The 21,310-nt window shown below is 38.7% G+C and overlaps 1 protein-coding gene across 3 annotated transcripts in view; it reads left to right on the top strand.

The window, feature by feature from the left end:
• The window catches only part of LRP1B (LDL receptor related protein 1B), a 742,760-nt gene that overhangs the window by 553,496 nt on the left and 167,954 nt on the right, over window positions 1-21,310 (top strand). For all 3 annotated transcript variants that reach the window (XM_083492761.1, XM_083492762.1, XM_083492763.1), the window contains 5 exons: window positions 3,513-3,638; window positions 5,012-5,128; window positions 11,353-11,433; window positions 12,639-12,806; window positions 17,987-18,169. In XM_083492761.1, coding sequence (XP_083348887.1) covers window positions 3,513-3,638; window positions 5,012-5,128; window positions 11,353-11,433; window positions 12,639-12,806; window positions 17,987-18,169 — 675 coding nt within the window. The remainder of the gene's footprint in view (window positions 1-3,512; window positions 3,639-5,011; window positions 5,129-11,352; window positions 11,434-12,638; window positions 12,807-17,986; window positions 18,170-21,310) is intronic.

Below are 21,310 nucleotides of genomic sequence, written 5' to 3'. Positions count from 1 at the left end.
ATATGTATCTAAATGCCAATTTTTGCTTCTTTTTTTAAAATTGAAGATTGATGCAGAAATGAGACTGCATTGACATACAATGAAACAAATGCAAAAGTGATTCGAAACTATCTATCCCTTAACCATCGCCAAAGAAGCCCTCAGTATGATCTAAGACTAGAGCAGTGCTTTTGGACACTGTGTGATGGTTTCTGTTTCAAAGTTAGATTTTATGTCTTTGTTCCTTTGCTTTTCACCATCTCCATCCGTGGCTTTTATCTGTTCTCATACTAGTTTTACACTAAGATAAAAGTGAAAATCCAATCTTCTGTTTCTCCTGCTACCAAAAGCCTGATTCTGAGGGCACTTTGCTACTACAGACCAATAATATATAATACTGCAACCCGTTGATGTCCATATCTATAGATAAGGCAATAATAATAAATTGGCATTTTATGTTGTATTATTAAATCACCAGGTTTTTGGACTAACAGCTTGAGGGTCTCTTCTCTCTTTCTTTGGTTCTATCCCTCGTTTTCTGCTCATGGAATAGTAATAATAAGCAATGGCTGTGAATACTACTGGCTGCTTGGCCCCTGCACAATCAGACTGTATGTTAACATCATACAACTGTATGATGTTAACAAGTATTTGATAAGTACAGGAACTGCACAGACCTTTTTTCTTTTGAATAACAGTGGTCATTTTTTTGGGAGAACTGAAATTACAGTTTTACTCTTGTTGTTGGCACAACATAAAAGCTTTATATCCAATTTTAATCAGTTTTAGTTCTTGACTAATTTCATGCTTAGCACAAGGTACATTTTTATATGCTGCACATTTTTTTCCAAGTCCAATAAAGCTTTCCTTTTATCATTTTGGAAGGGTTGCTGAACTGTAGGTGGTTTTTATGACCTCAGAGCCTTAGACTTTCATCTTAAGCTGTTGTGTTTCATAGGCAAGATTACTACCATTTCCTATCTATATTTATTCCATAGCCCGCTATTGGAAGTGTTGTCTGTGCAAAATCATAGCAATAGGCTTGCAAATACAAAGCCCTTCAGATCATCATTTTGAATTATTCAAAATGTGAGAATTCAAAATGAAACTGGTGGGAAGCGTCATTAAAAGCACAGGGCATGATCCAAGCATAAATTAAACACTTCATTTGATTTCAGCAAGAGAGATGCTCTGAGAAATAGTTGGCTCTCATTTAAATATACACAGTGATTAGATGTGGTGGCATATCAATAAACCAGGCGTACAAAGCAAACTACCTTGTGCCCATAACCTAATGGGTCAATTGATTTCCACATCATGTTACGCAGGACCTTAACATAATTTCAGCAGCATAAAAACATACTCGGATACAACAGCAAACTGTCTCTAGAACAAACCTATGAACAATGAAGCTCATATCCTAAACTTGCTTAATAATAGCAGCAGCAGCGTTAACAATACACAGTCTACCTGTATGGGCATAATATAGAGAATTTATAGTAAAATTTCATTTAGTACCACATACAGAGTTGGGTCAAAGACAGCAAAAGTAATAAGCATTTGTTATTGTTTAAAATGTTCTGTTTGTTAGTGTTATAAGTGGCCACTACACATACATAAATGACTCCAAAAGAATACAGCTGTAGTATAAATAGACAAAGCATGAAAAACTAGTTAAGGACTTTTGGGATTTAAGCATAAGGAACGTAGTAGGCTGGTATTAAGTCAGCTCTGGCTCCCTGTATGTCTTGTTAGGGAAGTTTAATCCTTCAATGTGAAACATTATGCCTTTATAGGCTTCCTTGGCATCCTTCAACTTTTATTGTTCTTGGTTTGAACTGTAAGATCCCTTGTTTTATTGGTTAATAGGCATTGCCCTCAACTACATTAATTTTATATGTATGGATAGATAATTATTGTGAAGACATGTAGTAATAAGTTATGGCATTATAAAATATGTAATAAATATGGAAGAATGTACTGAATGGGCATCATAAGCAACATTTCATGCTCATTAACTTTACGGTGGTGGTTTTGTTTGTTTTTTTGTAACCAAAGCTGACTAGAGAACTTCATGTTAAGCTTTGCACATTTGCATTTTTGAGTAACAGCAGTGCAATTAATAGCAATTTTAGAGATTGATTCAGTGCTAAGGAGACCCAAACATAAACTGACCACTCCTACTGCCCCAAACACATATCAACAAGTAAAATACTATTCCTCCAAACAGTAGCTTTTGTGATGGTCTCTGAGAAAATTAAATAAGCAGATAGAGAAATAAATAAATAAACAAACATATAGCACTGTTTTTCAAGTTTTGCAGTATTGGGTAGAAACCTTCTCACGTAAAAGGGCCACAGTTATGTGCTCAAAGCGCAAACAATATTAAACTGCATAACACTTCAGATGAAGTGAAATCATCCCATTTCATTGTCCATGAATCATGAGATAGTTCTGTTAAGCCTTAAATAGTGCTTAAAAGTTAGCATTGTGCAGCAGCAGCAGCCATTAATTACTTTGTTTCTGGTTCTGGTGAATTTTGAGGGTTGAAGACAGAACAAAACAAAAAACCATCTGTAGTTCTGCTCATGCATCCTAGTCCTGATTTTCTGGTACCCATTCCTGGTAAAACCTTATCCCAATTTCTGTCTTAATTGTCTTTAGAAGTGTGTGTGTGTGTGTGTGTGTGTGTGTGTGTGTGTGTGTAAAAGTTATGCTTCTTTAAATCCAAATGTTGAATATTCTGTTGTAATGTTTGCCAATGTCCAGATCAACAAAACAGAATGGAGTGGGGGAAATCTTTGTTAGGGTTTCCTCTGTTCGGGTTTGTATCCTCCAAATACACTTCATCTGCTGCTGCCTTGTTCTCTGACATGCAGGTTTAAAACATTTTTGTTTAGGCAGCATTAACGAGCCGTATAGAAATTGCATATGTTTTATCTCTTTTTAGCTATTGACTTTCATCATATTTTGAATGTTGCTAAATACCTGGTATTTATAAAACATTTTAAAGTTTTTGTAAACCGCCTTAGACAATCAAGAGGTATATAAGTTTTGATAAATTAATTAATTAAAAATATTTGAGGGATGATTTAGTTTCTGACCTTTGTACATTAAAATTGTTGCTTCCAATTCTGTAGCTTTATTTGTGTATAAGGGAAATTTCAATCCTTAATTCTTATTTTAGAATCATGAATTATTTTATTTTTGCAACTGAAACTTTAGGATCCTTGAGTAAAGAAATGCATGTAGTCTAAAAATGTGAAGACTGCAATACTATGCACATATACCTGGAAAGCAGCCCCACTGAACTAATTTTGGGGAAATATTTTATTTAACAATGATAAAACAACAGCTTACAATCATTTAACTTGATGGGACTTAGTTCTGGGTAGACATGTATAGCGTTACACTATATGCCTCTCACCCTTTTTGCACCAAATGCAATGTAATATAAGCCATATTATCAGTGTTTCAGCAGTACTGTGTCTGGTTACGTACTTAAGATAAAATGTAGTATTTCTTTCTCCCAGTCAATCACAGCTGTCTTGACAATCAGTTTAAGTGCCACAATAACCGTTGCATCCCCAAGAGGTGGCTTTGTGATGGAGCAAATGATTGTGGCAGTGGTGAAGATGAATCAAATGAAACTTGTGCAGGTAAAAAGGAGGGAGGGAAGCCACAACTTTCTTCCTGAGGTGACTAAGTTTTATCTTAATCCTACATTGAATAAATTCTCTGGGCGGAAAATTGCACTGAACCAAACTCTTACTGATTATCTGATTACTGCAGATTTAAATGAATTGAGATTTTGATGGCAGTAGGTTTGGAATGCCAATGACATTTTACTTATTATTTGTGCCTGGCTGTTCCAAAGTGATTTGGCAGTTAATCTATCCATATGGCTTTACTTGACCATCAGAGCATTATGCTGTTTTGAAAGTAGAAACTTGTCTTTTAAACATTTTGTTGGAGTTGAAATTAAGCAGGATGCACTGACAGACAGCATGTAAGGTTATTTTTCATCCTGCATCTTGCAATTATAATTATTTATGTATTTATATATAGCAGCATCTCCCCATTTACATATATTCACATGCAACCATGCATACACGCAGCTCTCTGGGGGGAGAGACCTGGTGAGCCTCAGCAAAGCCTCACTGTGCCTCTGGCTCATCAGGAGACCCTCCACAGACCCCCCCCCAAAGGGGACATCATATTTCTTTGTGATCCAGAGGCATGGCAGGGCTTTGCTGAGGCTCCCAGCTAACAGGTGATGAATGAGAAAGAGGCTGCTGCTGCGCTTTCCCATGCATCAGCTGTTAGTCAGAAAGCCCTGCTGCACCTCCATCTTACGTGAGCCAGAGGGGGGACCAGGCTTGGTTGACCAGTACAGCTGACACATGGCATAGAAGCTTCCCTAAGCATCAGCTGTGCAAATCCACTGCCTCTCCAGCTTACGTGAGCCGGAGGGTCAGCGGGGCTCCCTTTAGCAGCTCAGCTGCCAAGCAGGAAAGCTTCTTTGCCACTCATCTGTGGAGCTTTGTTGAGCTGACAGGCGACTCCCCATTTTGAGTGATTTCACTGATGCACATGAGAGTTCAGAACATAAATAGGCATTTAATGTAGCCATACTTGAATTATCTTTGAATATAGTGTTGTGATTTTAACATTATTTATATTATTATTATTAATTGTGTGTGTGTGTTGCAATTATTGTGAGGTTTTTTGTTTTATTTCTCATCCTTTTTCTCTTCCTAAAGCCATATCATGAATATCAGGAAGCTTTTTTTCTTTTTTAAAAAATTAAATATGTTTTAAGAGGTTTATTCGCTTTAATTTTGACAGTGGTTTTTGACAGCTTGCTAAAATAAGTTTGCATTAGAAGCTCAATGGCTCAATTAAAGTATGATGCTACTATAAAATGTATTTTAGAAAGTACAGTTGTGCATGAAATTGATATAGTAGTTGAGCTATATTATAGTCAAGCAAAATAATTAATACTTATTTCCATGTCAATTTCTCTCTCAAGCAAGAACATGTCAAGCTGACCAGTTTTCTTGTGGTAACGGACGATGCATTCCAAGTTCATGGCTTTGTGATCGGGAAGATGACTGTGGCGATGAATCGGATGAAATGGCATCTTGTGGTAAGTTAATTAATAGCCTTTTTGGAAATAAGACATATGTTAGGGCTTCCCATTTGTTGCCCAAGACTTCCCTTTCATGAAAAAGGATGCCCAAAACAGTTCCCTTTGTCATCTGAAAAGTCCTCCACGCTTCCTGTATAAAGCATGAGATATTTTAGTGATGGGAAGATTTCCGCATATTGTTGTTTTCACTATTCTTTGCTGATTTGGTAATGCTATTGGGAATTCAGCAAGGAAGAGTTTGGGATGAAATACATATTTTGAAAGAAAGCAGGCACACCAACTCCTTAGGGCGGAAGGGTATCCCTGCATACTTCCCCCTCCCCCAGCCTTACATTGATTTCCATCCATAGGGGTTAATGCGTTGTCTCACCTCTTTACCCCTCTCATGACCAATGTCACAGAATAAATTCCTTCCATATATTACAGTGGTTCTGAGCCAGTACCATAGTAGCAGAACTGAAGGAGCTGCTGTGCCATTGCTGGCATGTATGTTGGGTGTGAACATCTGTGTGAGGGGAGGAAGGCTTGCCTTCATGGTTCTCCTGGGTTCTTATCATCTGTTCTGTTCACAGAGTTCAAGAGCCATCCTATGAATGTAAAGATGCTTCAGATAAATACCCAGGAGGAAATGAGTCGAAAGGGACATACTCCCCAGAGTGCTTAGTATTTCAGCTTGAAACAGAAAGGCATTAGTCCAATAATGAATGCCTGGTGATCAATGTTTAATACTGTAGCATGACTTCCCCTGATTAAACAAGACAAAAATTCACCCTCTCTCCCCAAAAACTCCACATTATGCATAGAGGTCATTGCAGAGAGATCACTAATGATTTTATCAAACGGAGGCTTTTCCCTTTCTTTCATTATGCTGGCAAGGTTACAAGTTTCATTAGCACTTTATTCCATCACTTTCAATGAAAAATGATGAGTTCTTTTGAACATGTGAAAAACAGCCCTACCTTTATTCTGACAAACTGCACTTCTCAGAAGCAGTAAAAAAAATAAAAATAAAGAGCATTGCGCACACATGAAGTAATGGCAAACAGCAGCAATTATTTGTTATTTTGATATGAATATTTTTTACATTCACATTTATAGTGTGTGGTAAATAGTTTCAACCACTAATTTGTACTAATAAAACCTGGGCAGGGATTAATAGAGGAAGTAAAAAATTAAACCGATATACATACAAATAAAGCAGGAAGTCTTTTTATAATTACATTAAAGTTGCTCTATGTTTCCCTGAGGGGACTGCCTTGTTTTGTTTTTTTTTATTTGCTAGCCGCTCTGGTAACCTCTACAGGTGAATAGTATGGTAAAAAAAAAAATTAGGACTTTATTTATTTTTACTGTAAGCTCGTGTGCTGTTCTATGGGTCACCACAGAAAGCCAGACAGCCTGAGATATTATAGCAAATGCTGCATCCTTCCCCAGAGTGGCTGGGGAAACTCAGCCAGATGGGCGTGGTAGAAACAAAATAATAATAATAATAATAATAATAATAATAATAATAATAATAATAAAGCCAAGGTGTTGAGTATCTATGGCTGCCAACTTATTTGTTCTTGGACTATGGTAATTCATCTTGCTTGTTTGGAGAGGGATGCACAGATATTTGTCCATGTAGAAACCTCTGGACTTTGTGTGGGTAGAATGCAGCCTACAGTGCAGAAGGAAAGAGTCACATCCATAGCGTTACCCACCTTCTCAACACACTTGGGCTTTGAACCGACACTCCACTGCCACTTGACCCCTGGAAGGTTGTCCCTGAGGGACTGCTATCTAGAATGACTTGTTCCGGATAAAATGCATAGGACTGCACTACCAAGTTAGTGGGGAACGTCATGTGAGTCCAGCTCCCTTTGCTGTCCCTCAGTTGCTTCCAAACTGGTTTGCCATTTTCATCTTCTCTCCTAGAGAGCCAGTGTGGTGTAGTGGTTAAGAGTGGTAGTCTCATAATCTGTTGAACTGGGTTCGCTTTCCCGCTCCTCCACATGCAGCTGTTGGGTGACCTTGGGCTAGTCACACTTCTCTGAAGTCTCTCAGCCTCGCTCACCTCACAGAGTGTTTGTTGTGGGGGAGGAAGGGAAAGGGGATTGTTAGCCGCTTTGAGACACCTTTGGGTAGTGATAAAGTGGGATATCAAATCCAAACTCTTCCTATAATTTCTGTTTCCCTTTTGTGTCGTGACTTTCAGATTGTAAACTTGAAAGGTGTGAGGACTGCCTTGTTTTTTTACTGATCTGCTAGCAGCTCTGGTAACCTCTACAGGTGAAGAGTGTGGTAAAAAAATAAAAAAGGTTAAATAAATAATGCTGCTTCCTTGGACCATCACAGCAATCTATTTCCCCCCACCCCATGCCCTCACTCTTTATTTAGGACTTTATTTGTTTATTTTTATGATAAATGCACTCACTGGTCTGCTGCTCAACCTGTTATAATCCTCGTCTGTCATCTTTCCTTCTTCTCAGTCCTCTCTTTCTTCCTTTGTCCTCTCCTTCTTCTACGACATACACAGTAGAGACTGTTTTTGCTGCTGGCGTAAAACTAGTGGCTTTTTGTTTGGTGGTAGTTGTTGTTTTAAAAGGTACCTTGACAGTATGCATAGAAATGTATCATAAACCAACTTTATATGCACCTTGTTTACTGTGCATACAAGTTAGAATTGTTAGCATGCTGATTAAAATCAGTTAAAATCTTTAATAAAATGCATTAAAATGTGTGCACATTAATTTCTTGCCAGCTGTGGTAAATGACACTGCTGTATAAGTAATATATAAGAATAATATTGTAATAATATTATGCATATCTAATAATAATTCTGTCAAAGGATCTTGAGGTGCTTTATTCAGGTACTGCAAAATGCTTGATTTGAAAAATTCACTTGGGTGAACATATAGCAAATAGTGTATTTTTATCCCTAATATTGTTACATCTATAGACACATTTTCACTCCCACGGTAAGATACCTATAAGCCTCAATTCAAGATATGTGAATGATATAACTTGATAAAACCTCCACAAAGGCCTTACATAGAAATGGGCTGTAGCTATCGTTGAGCGCATGCTTTTTGCATGAAAGGCCCGAGGTTTGATCCCCAGGTGAGACTGGGGGAAGAACAGCTCTGTGCATGAAATTAAAGGAAGGTAGATGTATGAGAAGAATATGTCCTGGTGTGAACATTCTTGATCTGAGCATACCACTGGGAGAAATGTGCATGTTTAGTGACTTCACAATAATTCTATGTCTGATAGCCACCACAACAACAGTTTTTCAGGGCACAGCAATGGTTTGAGGTCAAGTATACCTTAGTTTTTATGTTATACCTTACCACTTTGTTCTTTGAATATTCAAAGCACTGCACATATATCCAGTAGCAGCTTGTCCAGTGGGGTGGAACCACAACAATAGCCACCTGGCAAGGCAGTAGTGGGACTGTATGGATGCACAAGTGGAAGCGGCAGATTTGCTCCACTGGGGCATCTGTACAGCCCTGACTTTGCCACTGCCTCACTTTCCCCAATAGCAGCAGCATTGCTGCAGCTGGAATGCTATTACTGCAGCTGCAGCCCAGCCGGCGAGACGTTCCTGCACACATTATCATATTCATCATTACAACAACTCTGCAAAGAAGGCCAGTGCTGTTGTTGACATTGAATAAGATGGGCCAAGACCAAGGGAATATGGTTTGCTGTGGTTGTCCATTCAATGTATGGATGATATGGGTTTTGAACCAGGCATCTCCTGCTTCCTAGCTTCAGCCATCTAAGCAAACTGAGATGGCTGAAGCCCCACAATGCAGACCTACAGGTTCTCTGCTGCCTCTGGCATAGAAGCACTTCTGGTATCAGCTGAAATCATGCAAGTTCTCACCGAAAATTGTGGAAGTGGCAGGGCAGGTGGAGAAGCAGCAGTGACAACAGGTATGGCAGTGGTGGGAGCAGCAAGGCAGGGAAAGGGATGTGCCGCCCCTGCAACTTAGGCACAACTTTACATCAAGTTGTATGTAAAAGTTAGCTATATTATAGGTGAGGTCAGGGAGAAAAATTTGCCTGTGATGCTTTCTAGAAAACGAGCATTTTTAGTTTAAGTTTGGCTAAATATGAAACCAGTTTCTTATCTTTAACACCCGTATACAAAGGATGACGAAGACATCCTTAGTATATTGATCTTAAATTAGAGAATATGAAAAAGAGCCATGTGTTAATTCTGCTTACCATAAACACATTAGAATATTGCATGAGTTTTTCAACAGACCTTCAATGAGTTTCAAGAATAATTGACACTGAGCCACTTGTTCACTCAGCATTTCCTTTTTCAATTAAAGCTAAGTTAACAAAGGAAATACTGCTCATATTGTCCTGTACCTTTGTAGTCTGCTTTTCTGAGATGCTGATTTTGCCATACTATCCTTGTACTGAGCCCTGTGGAGCATAGGATTTAAAGCAATGTTCTTCTGCATACTGTTGGGTAGTAATAGCAGAACTGCCTTTAGCTGAGACCGCACAAGCTTCCTCCCCCTCCTCCTCCACGTTGTGTATGAGAAAGAATGCTGAAAGGTTTTGGGTTTTTTTTCATAATGAGTGCAAGCTAATAGACATTCAAATTAAATTTTCCTTAGACGTATAAACAACATTATCTCCTTCACACACAAAAATCCTCGTTTAGTTAACAAGCCTTTCACTGGTTAATCCAAATCACTTAGATGTTTATAGAATATACATCAATATCAAAATGTTACAATCTAAGGCATTTAAATTCAAAGCTATGAAAGTAGCTGCACAAGGCAATGAAAACAGAGGTACATTGATCTCTATCAACATCACCAGCAATTCTTATACCATGCACAAATTATTATATCACAACTGTTAGGGAAGCAACAGTCTTCTTGTTAGGGTGGTTTTCAGCTCAATGTTCTCAGTTGCGTTGGCTTTCATTTGAAGCCAAGTTTGAAATAAAGAAAGCTGTCATATCAATTCAGATTTAGGCGTCATCTATTTGCTTGATAAAATTGTTAAGGAGAGCAAGTGTAACAAAATACAGTGGTGCCTCGGGTTACATACGCTTCAGGTTACATACGCTTCAGGTTACAGACTCCGCTAACCCAGAAATAGTGCTTCAGGTTAAGAACTTTGCTTCAGGACAAGAACAGAAATCAGGCTCCTGCGGCGCAGCGGCACCCATTAGCTAAAGTGGTGCTTCAGGTTAAGAACAGTTTCAGGTTAAGAACGGACCTCCGGAACGAATTAAGTACATAACCAGAGGTACCACTGTATGTTTACTTTTTGGGTGGGTGCTTCTCTAGCTTTACACTGTGTGTTGATTCTGCTTTAGCCATAATATATTCTAACCTTGTCTGCAGAAGCAAGATATGCTATGTATAATGCAGTAAAGGTGAATACAGAGTCTTACATTGATTCACCTTTGTCCTGTCTGTATCTAGCTTCCAACTTGCATTGAAATCTTCTCAGCTGGAATAATAATGCTTTAGCAAATATGTTCAATAGTTCCATAAATAAATGCTAGTACAGTAAATAATTTTTTTAAAGTATACCAAAAAGTTTGGTAAAAAATACCAAACGTGACTTCTGTATAACATCTCTCAGGGTGTATACAAAAGTTGGGAGCTAATTTAAATTATGTTCTGACATAAATCAGGTACGACTATCAGAAGAGCTGGTCATAATCCTGGTGTGTTTAATACATTCAGATGTCTTTGGCGGCAGGAAATGTGTGGGGACTGTCCATAAATGTTTTATTTTATAGGTTTATCTGTGTACTAAACACTAAGGCTGCTAACCCTGATGGTTATGTTAAATCACCACTGTTGGACACAGTTTGCTTCTGAATACCAGTTGCTAGAAAGCTCAGGGAAGAGTGTATTATATACCACAATATCATCAAAAGAAAAAAGAAATTTACAGCAATTATACATAAAACATGCAATTAAAAACATATAAAAATGTTAAAACCAAATATCAATAAACCATTATGGAAAGATGTATTCTTCATTACCTGTGTAGGCCTGGTGGAATGGAAGCATTTTCAGAAGGCATTTAAAAGATGGCACAAATTTATAGATATACATTATTTTCTCGTGAATCAGTCACCACAATTACTAATGTAATAACACTTTTATTTTCCATCCCTCCGTTGGTGAAGGAAGAGTCAAACTGGTATATTCATTTTGTCATTTCATGTTAGACTTTTCTCTTTACAGAGTTCCCTACTTGTGACCCATTAGCTCATTTTATATGCAAAAATGGAAGATGCATTAGTAGCAAGTGGCAGTGTGATGCTGGTAAGAACCAATAATTCAGGTTTTTTTGACCATATGTATGTTTTTAAAGTAAAGGTAAAGGTACCCCTGCCTGTACGGGCCAGTCGTGTCCGACTCTAGGGTTGTGCGCCCATCTCACTTAAGAGGCCGGGGGCCAGCGCTGTCCGGAGACATTTCCAGGTCACGTGGCCAGTGTGATGAAGCTGCTCTGGCGAGCCGGCACCAGCGCAGCACACGGAACGCCGTTTACCTTCCCGCTATAAAGCGGTACCTATTTATCTACTTGCACTTAGGGGTGCTTTTGAACTGCTAGGTGGGCAGGAGCTGGGACTGAAAGATGGGAGCTCACCCCGCCGTGGGGATTCGAACCGCCGACCATGCGATCGGCAAGTCCTAGGCACTGAGGTTTTACCCACAGCGCCACCCGTGTCCCATGTATGTTTTTAACATACGGTAAATGCTTTAATCTAGTGTACCAAGAGCACATTTTGCTACAGGACATGAGCATCCAGCTATTTTAATAGTTACTGAAACATCATATTTAATGAAACAATACCACAAAATTATCCTTCCTTCTCTTTGTCTGCATTGTAAAGAAGTAATTATTCTCTATATGGAGGGCAGAGTCTCATTTGGAAGGGGCAGAAATATCCTTACTCTGGAAATTTTCTCAGATTGTTCAAGTGTCATGATTTATATATATGCCTCTTGTTCTGATTCACTTGGGCTTTGTTTCAGTACTTCCTAAGGTGAGGATCTTCTACATGTTGGGAGGCATCAAATGCACATGGCCCCCAATCACACAGGGAATGTATTACATGACAGTATACACACACACACACACACACACACACACACACACACACACATTCACAATCCACATATTCTTGTCTCATGATAAAGAAAATGGTTATGTGAGTCAAGTGCATACACATGTATATGTGTACTATCTGTAGTATTAGTTGCATTGTTTAAAGGTGAGGGTTTTTGATCCGCTTAAAGGTAAAGGTAAAGGAACCCCTGACCATTAGGTCCAGTCGTGACCACTTAAATGTACACAATTATTAGCTTGGTGAGTGTGTATGAACTTTGATTTGAAAAGGAGAAAATAATATGAATTAAAGCCTGGTTAAACTGAAGTGAGAACCCATCCTAAATTCTGTTTTCTGCTTATAGCTTGCAAGACTACTTTAAGGCATGAGTAAACTATTTACACATTTTTACAGATGATGACTGTGGGGATGGCAGTGATGAACTGAACTGTGCTCATTCATGCTTTGACAATCAGTTCAGATGTTCCAATGGCAGATGCATTCCAGGTCATTGGGCTTGTGATGGGGACAACGACTGTGGAGACTTCAGTGATGAAAACAAACCAAATTGCACCAAGGAAGGTTGGCATTTTATATAATTCTCTCCCTCATCTCCAAGTAGACATGCATGAGAATGTACTGCTAAACTGAATGCATATATGGCATTTGGTATTGAAGAACTTTAAACTTGAGCCTGTATAAATGTATAAAATAAGAGATGTACACAACTTAGAACATCTGAAGGATTGTTAACAAAGCTTAGTAAATGTTCTGGACTTCCATTAGAAAAAAGTCAAAATATAATATACCACGGGCATGGGAGCATTTTCATTATGACCATGCTTTTTCGGTTGTAGCACAGCAGCTGTAACTCTTTCTAGAGAAAATTGGCTGGCCTCCTCTTTGATCATTTGTAGTTTTTAAGTGGCAACTAAAACTTTTTTATTCTTCAGTGGTTTATAATCTAATTTCTAAATGCATATTATTATTATTATTATTATTATTATTATTATTATTATTTGCTATCTTTAAAGTAATTGTTTATATATTTCCAGTGCTTTCAGTTTTCACTGTATTGAGGTGTATGTTTATGGTAATTAAGTGTCTTTTAGACCCCTTTCAGGACTGAAGGGCACTATATAAATAATAGATATTGTATTATGTTACTATCTAAGATCATCTGTAAAAATCCATTCAAAGAATGCAAGCTCATATGAGGGAATGAATTTACAACTTCCTTCATTCTGTGCTCTCGGGTTTCATCTGCTTGGACTAAATTTGTGTATGGTAAACAGCAATGTTTTACAAGCCAAACTATCAAGGCCATTGACAGAAATGATGTTTCTGAGAAGTATGCTTTGCAATGACTTCTTGTTTAAGATTCAGAAATTTAATTAATTGTGTGGCCCATGGGCTCTTTGTCAAAAAACTCTTGCGGCCCACTTGGTCTGAGAGGTTGGACTGCCCTGCTCCAGAAGCATGGATCATTTCCCTCCCCCTTTATGCTTTCAGTGTATGAGGTGCTGGAGAACCAGGCTGGCTTTGAGGAACAAATACATGCATATACATACACAAATTAAAATCTTCATTTAAAAAAAATCACAACTTATCCTCGCGGATTTCCCTTATCCTGATGCTTTTAGCACAAAAGAATTAATATTTAAGCATTAAAAGCAACATGAATTATTTATAAATAATTGTGCTTACCCACAGGCTACATTTTAGCTTGAGGCCAAGCTGTCTGTGAGAATGTGATTTTAAATACTATACTTAAAATCTGGTTTGCAGCTCTTTATAAAATCCAGTTTGCCCTTTATGCAGACATTCTGTTTGCACTGAATTATGTTGCTCTTTTAAGTATAGGAAAGATGTCATGAATACTGGGGAAAGACTAGAAACCCAAGTAGGTGCTGGCTGAAGAAAATCCTGAGGCGCTGTTGAGTAGACTCCATTTATTTCATTTTAATTGATTATTAATAACTAAAAATGTAAATTCCCTACTTTCCATTTCACATTGAATTGCTAAAACAGGGATTGGGAATCTGTGGCCCTCCAGATCCCCCAAATTATTGGACTACAACTCCCATGAACCCTGTCTGTTGGCCATAGTGGCTGTGGCTGACAGGAGCTGGAGCCTGCCAACATCTGAAGGGCATCTCTGTTTCTCCTCCCCATTTCCCCCCGAAGTGTATTGTCCTTTAAGCTTGTAAGACAGGATCTCCGTATCTCATTTTCTATTTTTAATTTACAAAAGCCACGCTGCTTGTGCACTTCCCCAAGGCATCTTCTTGGTCACTGTGAGATCAGAATGCTGGATTAGGTGGTCTTTGGCCTGCTCCAACAGGACTTCTTACACATACTTAGTTTGTGGCAGGCATTCTCATTCTTTTTAAAAATTGTGTATGCTAGCCACTTTGGAAGACAATAATTGTCTGAAAAGCAAGATAAAAATAAAATAATAAAGTAGTGTTCCTGATTGGTCCAGGAGTTTCCCTTGCATGGAGGAGTCATTTGCTCATAACTCGGTGTGTGCATAGGGGCACTTTACATGATTGGCAAACATGTTGCCAGATATAAAAGCCAGGGCCAGTCAGTGTAGTCCTGTAACTTCAGTGTTTGAGAAGGTTCATGTGATTTCCCCCTCTCCCAAGATGAGTGCCAAGAACAATCATTGCAATCAATGGTCAGGTGAAAGATCCACTGAAATTAGACTGCTCTCAGCTGGACATAGAATATCATCAGGGACAAGGCTAAATAAATCTCATAACAGGACAGTTCAGATTGTGAGTGCCACAACAAATGAGATATTTTCAAATATCCCCACCAATTGCACCTCAGGTGTTGCTGGGATATGGAAAACAGCCTCCCCACGTGGACTGTAGATGAATAGTGTCAAACTGAAGAAGATGCTCATTTTAAGCATCTCTGCTCCACAACATTTAGGCTAAGCTTCATAAACAGTATAAAAGTTGCCTGTGCTCTGTTCAAAAGGTATATTGTTCCCACACTTCCTATGTTCAGTCTATGAATAAGCCCTTATTAAACAAGTGGAGGAAATTAATCTGGTGCTAAGAAAATCATTTCTCTTTGTAGCCCTGACTCTGATCTGCTGAAGGGGAAGCTGATGTTCATCTGGCAGAACTGGCCCAGAAACTTTTATGTTACACGTAACATAAAACTTTTATGTTATGTGGGTAATGTTGGGAGCTTTGTTCTAGGTAGCAGGGGGGCCTCCTGAGATACCCAAGCAGGAGTAACAAAGGGAGAGGTTTTTTTGGATAAACCTTTTTTTTTAAGGCAGATCGTAAGGCAAATTACTGAAGGCTTGTCCCAGAAGTGAGGAGTGAGATAAATGATGCAGTACAGATCAAATAATACTTGCACAGTGATGCATCAGTATCAAGTGGTGTGGTGGGGAAAGTGCTGAAATCTGACTCCTTTTATGATCTGCTGGAAACCTGTGACAAAAGAGTGAAAGTGGGGATCCTCTGTAGCATCATAAATCCAAAGCAAAATGAAATTCTCGTTCAGTGACCATGACAAGGATTTACTGGGACATGAGGGCACAAGCAAGCAAGCAACCTAATGCTTCAAGGAGTTGATCAGGAATAGTAAATGCCTGTTGGAAAGTGGGCAAATGTTCAGGAAAAAGGTGCAGTGTTTAACATATTTAGGAAAGGGGAAGCCATGGGCCAAGTGGAGGCCAACAGGGGCACTCCTAAGCAAAGAACAACAAAGACTGAAGAGTTCGGGCATCCAAATCTAGCTGCAGCCTCAGAAAAACAAACTAGAGAGCAATTGTCTGAGTTTGTAGGACACTTGGCTCTGCATCTTTGGCAGGTAGTGAGGTGGAGTGACAGTGCTTACCTGACCTTCTGACTGCTGAGTCATTGCTACTTATGAGGAGGGGAAAGGCAAGGCAGCAGGGAAGTCTGCATAATGCACCACTAACTCAAGCTGCTTCAGAAGCTGCCTTCCCAAGAAGAAAAGCGACTGCTCTTGATTGGTGTCACCAGGTTCCAAACAGGGCATTCTGTCAACAGCAGGAAAGTTGGCTGCTGTTGGAGACTGCTGAGTTAAGAGAAAATTGAGTGACTTAATTACAAATAGGCTGTAAGATGTGCTTGGATGTCTTTGCCAAGTGCAGTTCTGCATGCAGCTTACCACTCATAAGTCCCACATAAATCCATGACTATGAATAGCTGGTCACTGGAATATTATTGTGTGCGGGAAAGTTTAGAAATAAGCAACACATACATACTTAGGTTTTAGACTCCTGAAAACCCAAATATCATTATATGATAGAAACTAGTCAGTTTCATTATAATTTCAGCAAATATCCTCATAATTAGCTTTTTTCTCAGGGTAGCAGCATACATTCTTTATGCTTGAAAAGTCAGGATGAATATAAACATTTGAATTCCGTGTTGTGGAATATGATGTATGTAGTGGAAAGGACACTTCACTGTGAAGCCACAAGCACAGATTTCTCCCTGCTTTGAAACTCAATGATGTGATGACTTTGAGCAAGGGTTGCTTGAAATTGCCTCAAAGTAACATCACAAAATAGCAGTATAAAACTTCAAAGAGAACTAGGAGCAATTACACTGGCAAACCTTGCAAAAGCTAAATTTATGGTACAAACATTTTTGTAAAACAACCTCAGGTAGCCTTGAAGTTCTTTCAGTCTTTGAGTAAAATAAAGAAACAAGTTGCATCAGTGCAACAGTTTTCTGATCTTCTCAGCATCAATAGATTGCGTAAAGAAAATTAGTAACTGGAAAGGATGTCTCCAAGTTTAAAGAAAGCATAGGATTGTGACTATCACAGAGGAAGGAGGAGCAAGAATGAACTTAATTAAAATACACTTCTTTGTGGCAGAAGTATGAGACATGGTTCAGAGTAGTGGGAGGTGAAGGTCCCATCAATCTACTAGTCTCTCCCTCCTTACAACTGGGGTGAAATCAGAATAAATGGTGTGTAAGCAAATAATACTTGACCAGCAGCTCCTATCCTGGTAGGAATTTTTCCACTTGGCAGATTGGCATGGTTTTTGCCTACCTCGTAGCAATCGTCACAACTTTGTAAGGTTTGGTGGTTAGGCATTGGTTGATCTTATGATGGGGGAGGGGAGGTGTGGCCATCACCTGCCCCTCCAAGCTTAAGGGTATTCTGTTAAAAGAATCCGGGGGTGTGGCTCTCATCCGAAGCCTGGGTCGGGGACTAGAGCCATGACACGACCCCGACAGGAACACCAGGGCGAGCTCAAGTTGGTATGCACTGACGGAGCTCCCCCTATCAGTGGTTGACCCTTACTGACTCCCTGCATGACGGGCAGGAGTCAGATATAGCCGGGTCAACTCCAATGCCTAAGCCAATACCGCTCACATTCTTTAACCAATAAAGTTGTGACCAAACTTTGCCCAATAATATTAACCTAATATCCATGTCCTTGTGTCTCATTCATTCAGGAGGGGGTGGTTTTGGGGTCTCAACATACAATTTGCTGACATTGATCATGTATACAGCAGATTTCAGGCACTAGTGGGAGGAGAATCTACTTCTATCTTTGCTTGTGCTCAGCTGCCCTGCATAAGCATATGTAGGATCAGAGAGGAGTTGCTGATACACATTAGATAGATAGATAGATAGATAGATGGATTTGGCATAGCATCTCCAGTGAAGTGTCTGTGTTAGAACAGGTTTCTCACAGAGACATTTGTCATCTTGATCATCTATTTGTATTATTATTATCATCTTAGAAACAGCCTCTCTTGGAGGATGTAATGGGAAAGAATTTCAGTGCCACCCGGATGGAAACTGTATTCCTGACTTATGGCGCTGTGATGGAGAAAAGGACTGTGAGGATGGCAGCGACGAAAAGTTCTGTAATGGAACCATACGCCCATGTGACGCTAAAACAAAATTTTCCTGCAAGACCACAGGTACAAAAAAATGGTTTGATTAAGAGTAAAGTAATATTTGTTTATTTGAAAGCAATATACCAATTTTATATTGCCAAAACCAGAGATAATTTTGGCTCTGCCGGTATAAAAATGGTCATGTTTCTCTTTAATGCTACTATTTGCTTTTCGCTTAAAGTTGGAGTCAGATCTATAGAACTACTGGCCATACCAACATTGGAGCTGCCAGGGTTACGGAGGGTTCTGCGTTGGCAGGGACACTGGATCCAAAATCTTTCTGAAGTTTGGAAGGGAGGTCTGATACTATCCTGTGGCCCATGGGACAAGCTTCCAGGGACTGCATGACTAAAAGCTACATTACTGCTTGAAATATTTTCTTTTTTATTATCTTAGTAGATCTTGTTCATGCACAGTGAGTGTCACTCCCCGTGAGCAGAAATGCTGATATATACACACAGTTATGCTGTGTTCTTTTATAAATTACAATGACCTCCCTCATTTAAAATTATTTCTGGAGTTTTGTTTGATGTGGTTTTATCTATTTCATTGTATTATTTCAATGTAAAACACTCCAGATGCAATTGACAAAGAGTGCTATTAAATAAGAAATATAGCATAGTGTAAATATTTCAAAACGATTGAAAGCTTTGCAGGTAGAAGCTGTGTGTATGTAACAGCTATAAAAGCAAAGAATGAATTACTATAGGGCAGTTATTTAGAGAATAATACAGAATAAAACAATGTCTAGGGAAAAAAAACATTTTTTTCATAAATACATTCAAATTGAAATAAGTATCAAAACATGCATAACAATAAAAGTTTAATTGTAGGCCTTTTCCTAGGTAGTGCAATAAAGATTAATGTGCTCACATATGCATTTTGTTTTAGATAATAGCAAGTGTCTAGCCTATCAGAGTGTAGGAAGAATATTCTATTATAGATTATTTTCTTTTCATTAAGGTGAAAAGAAGTCTAAACATATCTATTATGTGGTCACAAACCTGAACAAAATTAAATCAACAACCATACAAGTAAAATATCACAACACGCAAAGTACATTAAAATGGGTTGTACTACATATATGCTATATGATGTCAGGAATACTTAAAACATGTCTAGAATAAGCTATACAACATGATACCTTTAACTTACATATTTTAAGGTAAGTTTGTTTGTTTTTTTAAAAAAGACCTTAACCGATTAAAAATTGTAACAGCAGCTGGTTTAATTAATGGATAGTTGTGTTTTTATAGCCAGAAGGAAATATCCATCCACAATCTCTGTTAATAATCTGTTCACACCTGTCAAAAGTTAGACCAGATACCATTCGGAAGTCCTGCCTGGAAATTTTGAGAGAATAGGGGTCACCAATGTCATTTTGTCATCTTTATATAAATTATAGGGGGAAAGTGAAAAAGAAGTCAAGGAAGTAGACTTATTCTAAAAGTGTATATATCTATAAAACAAAATTGAGGCAGTGTGTTATTATGGAAGCAAACTCAATTTACTTTGGGTTATTTCCAATTTACTTGGCATCAGTGGCTTCCATTAGCTCTCTGTTGGCCTAGACTGGGCAATTAAATAAAAACCTCATGTTGGGCCAACAAGGCAACAGACTTGAAGAGAACAGAGGAGGAAATACGAACAACTTTGAAAAATTAACAATTGTGAGATGTTAGATGAGACCTGTGAATATTGGAGGGCGGTTAAACAAGGGGGGAAAATGAGAAGAGGGATGTAGCAGGGAAAGTTGAATGTAATCCTCTTAGAAATAGAAAATATGGGGCCTGTTGGCAGCTATAAAAGTTAGTGAGAGACAACAGCTGCTGTTCATTTGCAGATCTGGGGAACTTTTCTGCCACTGAGTAGGGATGGGGAGGAATTCATACTTCCTAGAACAACACCTGAAGCAAAACACAGCTAGCTTTCAAAATACACACTTCTCTGAATTTTATGATGCAGTTCTCCAACAAAAAAGTGTGTATTTGGGGAAAATGTGCATAAGATTGCATATATTAATGAAAACAATATACCAAAATGCATTTTATTATGGAAATGTTCTCACAAAAATGTGTATATTCCGGAAAATTGTGTACAAAGGTGTGTATATTACACTAAAATGCTTTTATGTTAAAAATATATATTGCAAACTGATATGGAAATTGATGAACAGAAAAATAGGAAGCTAAGAGAAACTGAAATGGAAAGATTAGGCTCTCCAGAAGTGTCAACTTAAGTAGAAGATTGAGGGGGTGATGATGCACACATGATGTATGTGTGAAACAGGGATGCTAGGAGCTAGAGAGTGGAGCCAAATGAGGCATCAGCGTGGTGTCAATGGCTGGCCTCCTCCTCTCTGGTGCCCAGTCTCCTCCTCCTACCATTGCCACTGGCCCAGGGCCACCTCTGTGACCTCCCCCCTCCCAAAAAACATTTTATCAGGGAGGCCTATGGTGCCAAATTCACAGGCGGGTGGTTTTGTATTAAGGGAATGTTACGTATTTTTCTGGAATGTAATCATCATGGCCCAGCTTAGGATATAGATGTAGATATACCCAAGAAAGGTCCCCCTAACTCAGGGATGGGGAACCAATGGCTCATCAGAAATTGTTGGACTCAAGCTCCCTCGGTAACATGGTGAAGGGTTATGGGCATTTGAGTGTAGTAACAGCTTGAAAACCACAGGTTCCCCATTGCTGCCCTAGCTCAATAAAGACTTGCACATGCCAATTTATGCTGCACACACGGTTTCTGCAACATGATGCAGGAACTGGGGCTAGAAGTTTATAGCCGCTACAAGAAAGAGCACATACATATCAGGTGTTTAGGAGGGTTCCTTCCCCCTATACTTTCTTTCTGTTAAATAACTTATAGGTATAATTACCACTAGAGATAGAGGAGAAATGCACCCATCCGGCAAATTGCACTTCTCTTAGTTTTGCAGTGCAGTTCTCCAACCATGCAATGAAAAAAATGCATATAGCAAGGTAAAATGAGCATATAAATGCATATATTAGTGAAAATGGCACACAAAGATGCTTAATAATATTAGGGGAAATTGATTGAAAAAGTCTGTATAGTAGTCAAAACTGCATTTTTGTGCATTGAGAGAAATTAGCACTAAAATGCTGATGAGTTCTCATGAGGATTTTTTTAAAAACA

The sequence above is a fragment of the Podarcis liolepis genome, assembly GCF_965112155.1.
Source record: "Podarcis liolepis genome assembly, chromosome: 1".
NCBI classification, from domain to species: domain Eukaryota; kingdom Metazoa; phylum Chordata; class Lepidosauria; order Squamata; family Lacertidae; genus Podarcis; species Podarcis liolepis.
This window is presented reverse-complemented; position numbering and strand designations above follow the sequence as displayed.